Source organism: Penaeus monodon, chromosome 40, assembly GCF_015228065.2.
Source record: "Penaeus monodon isolate SGIC_2016 chromosome 40, NSTDA_Pmon_1, whole genome shotgun sequence".
Classification (NCBI taxonomy): domain Eukaryota; kingdom Metazoa; phylum Arthropoda; class Malacostraca; order Decapoda; family Penaeidae; genus Penaeus; species Penaeus monodon.
Genome location: NC_051425.1, coordinates 29,914,692 through 29,916,098, shown reverse-complemented (window position 1 = coordinate 29,916,098; position 1,407 = coordinate 29,914,692). Strand labels below are relative to the sequence as shown.

The window sequence follows — 1,407 nt, the reverse complement described above, 5'->3', positions numbered from 1 at the left end:
TAACTCTAGAGGAGTTATGTTCCCTATCAAAGTGTTCCAGATCTTGAGATGAGCAAGTAAAATCGTCAGCAAGGATAAACATACTCAAGTGGAAATGAACCTAGAATTACACAAGGACTTTAGACTCTTCATTATTCTAAAGAGTAATATTGACTACTTAGACAACAACATTAAGACACTGTGAATGTTGTAGACATGCAGAGCAACCAGGAAGTATGATGAAGTTACTTACAATGAGAGTTGCTTCCCACTGTCAGCCGGATCTCATAGAATCCCTAAAGAAGAGCGAGTTCGACCTGCTGGAAAAGCAAAACCAACTAGCAGAGCAAGAAGCAACCATAAGAAGCCTTATGGCTCGCTTTGATGATGATGTACTTGAAGAGAGCACATTGATGGAGATGTTACAGGCGGCATGTGCTAAAGCAACTGATGCCAAGAAGAAGTGCCACGACTTAAGAAAGTCCCTTGATGCTGCTAAAGAGGGCATAAAGACTTATGGCAAGATTTCGGGACTCCTTACCGAAATCTACATCCTTGTGGAGCGACTCCCACTATTCAATCCCTCTTTGGTCATTGGGATCGACAGGTTCAGTGCACTCGTCATTGGAGAGATGCAACCCCAAAACTTTGCCAATGCTTGGGGCAGACTTCTCGATGCTAACACTGTCATCAAAATGCTTCAAACAATATTCAGGTTTGTTGATAAAATTCATGTATTTTTTTAATAATCACTGGTGTAAGACCGTATCGACACATTGCTGTAGAAAGTAAAATTTGGATTGATATGGTGGTGCAAAGATTGAACTTGAGGTACAAAATAGGGGTGGTGAGATATAAAATGCAAAAGTAAGTAAGCCATCTAAAATCATGAATATGTAAGGTCTTCCATGATGACCATAATTGTTAAAAATGTGTGAAACATTTAAAAACATTTGAGTAGAGAGCATAGCATAGTGCTACATAGACTTAATGAATCATAAATCTCTTTGAATGCTTCCAGCACACTACATATTTTTTTTACATATGTATATGCTTATTATACAGAAGTGTATTTCATCATCATAATCTTTACTGACTTTCCTTACAGATACTTCCAGGATCAAGTTGATGACATAGCACTAGTGACAATAGGCCTTGTGTTAGCCATGTGGTACGAGTGTCACATCGGTCTCACTACACCCCAGTTTTGCTCTCTCCTACATGCCTCCTCCTCTTCACAGATTGGAAGTGAGCTCTCATCTCTTGAGTCTGAGAAGAAGGAGCCAAAGGGTGAGAAATCTTGCTCTGTGCCCAAGTCCTCTCACCCTGTATGGTTGACAGATTCGCAGTGGCTCCAAATACTCTCCTTGTCTAAAGTGGAACCTTTCACAAATCTTATTGAAAGTCTAACAACCCATGAAAAACTTT

At 39.8% G+C, this 1,407-nt stretch overlaps 1 protein-coding gene across 1 annotated transcript in view; it reads left to right on the top strand.

Moving 5' to 3' along the window:
- The first annotated feature begins 215 nt into the window (after positions 1–215).
- LOC119598086 (dynein gamma chain, flagellar outer arm-like) overlaps positions 216–1,407 on the top strand; it is a 1,245-nt gene continuing 53 nt past the window's right edge. The window contains exons 1-2 of the mRNA XM_037947709.1: positions 216–694; positions 1,088–1,407. The exon at positions 1,088–1,407 is cut by the window's right edge and continues 53 nt beyond it. Coding sequence (XP_037803637.1) covers positions 216–694; positions 1,088–1,407 — 799 coding nt within the window. The remainder of the gene's footprint in view (positions 695–1,087) is intronic.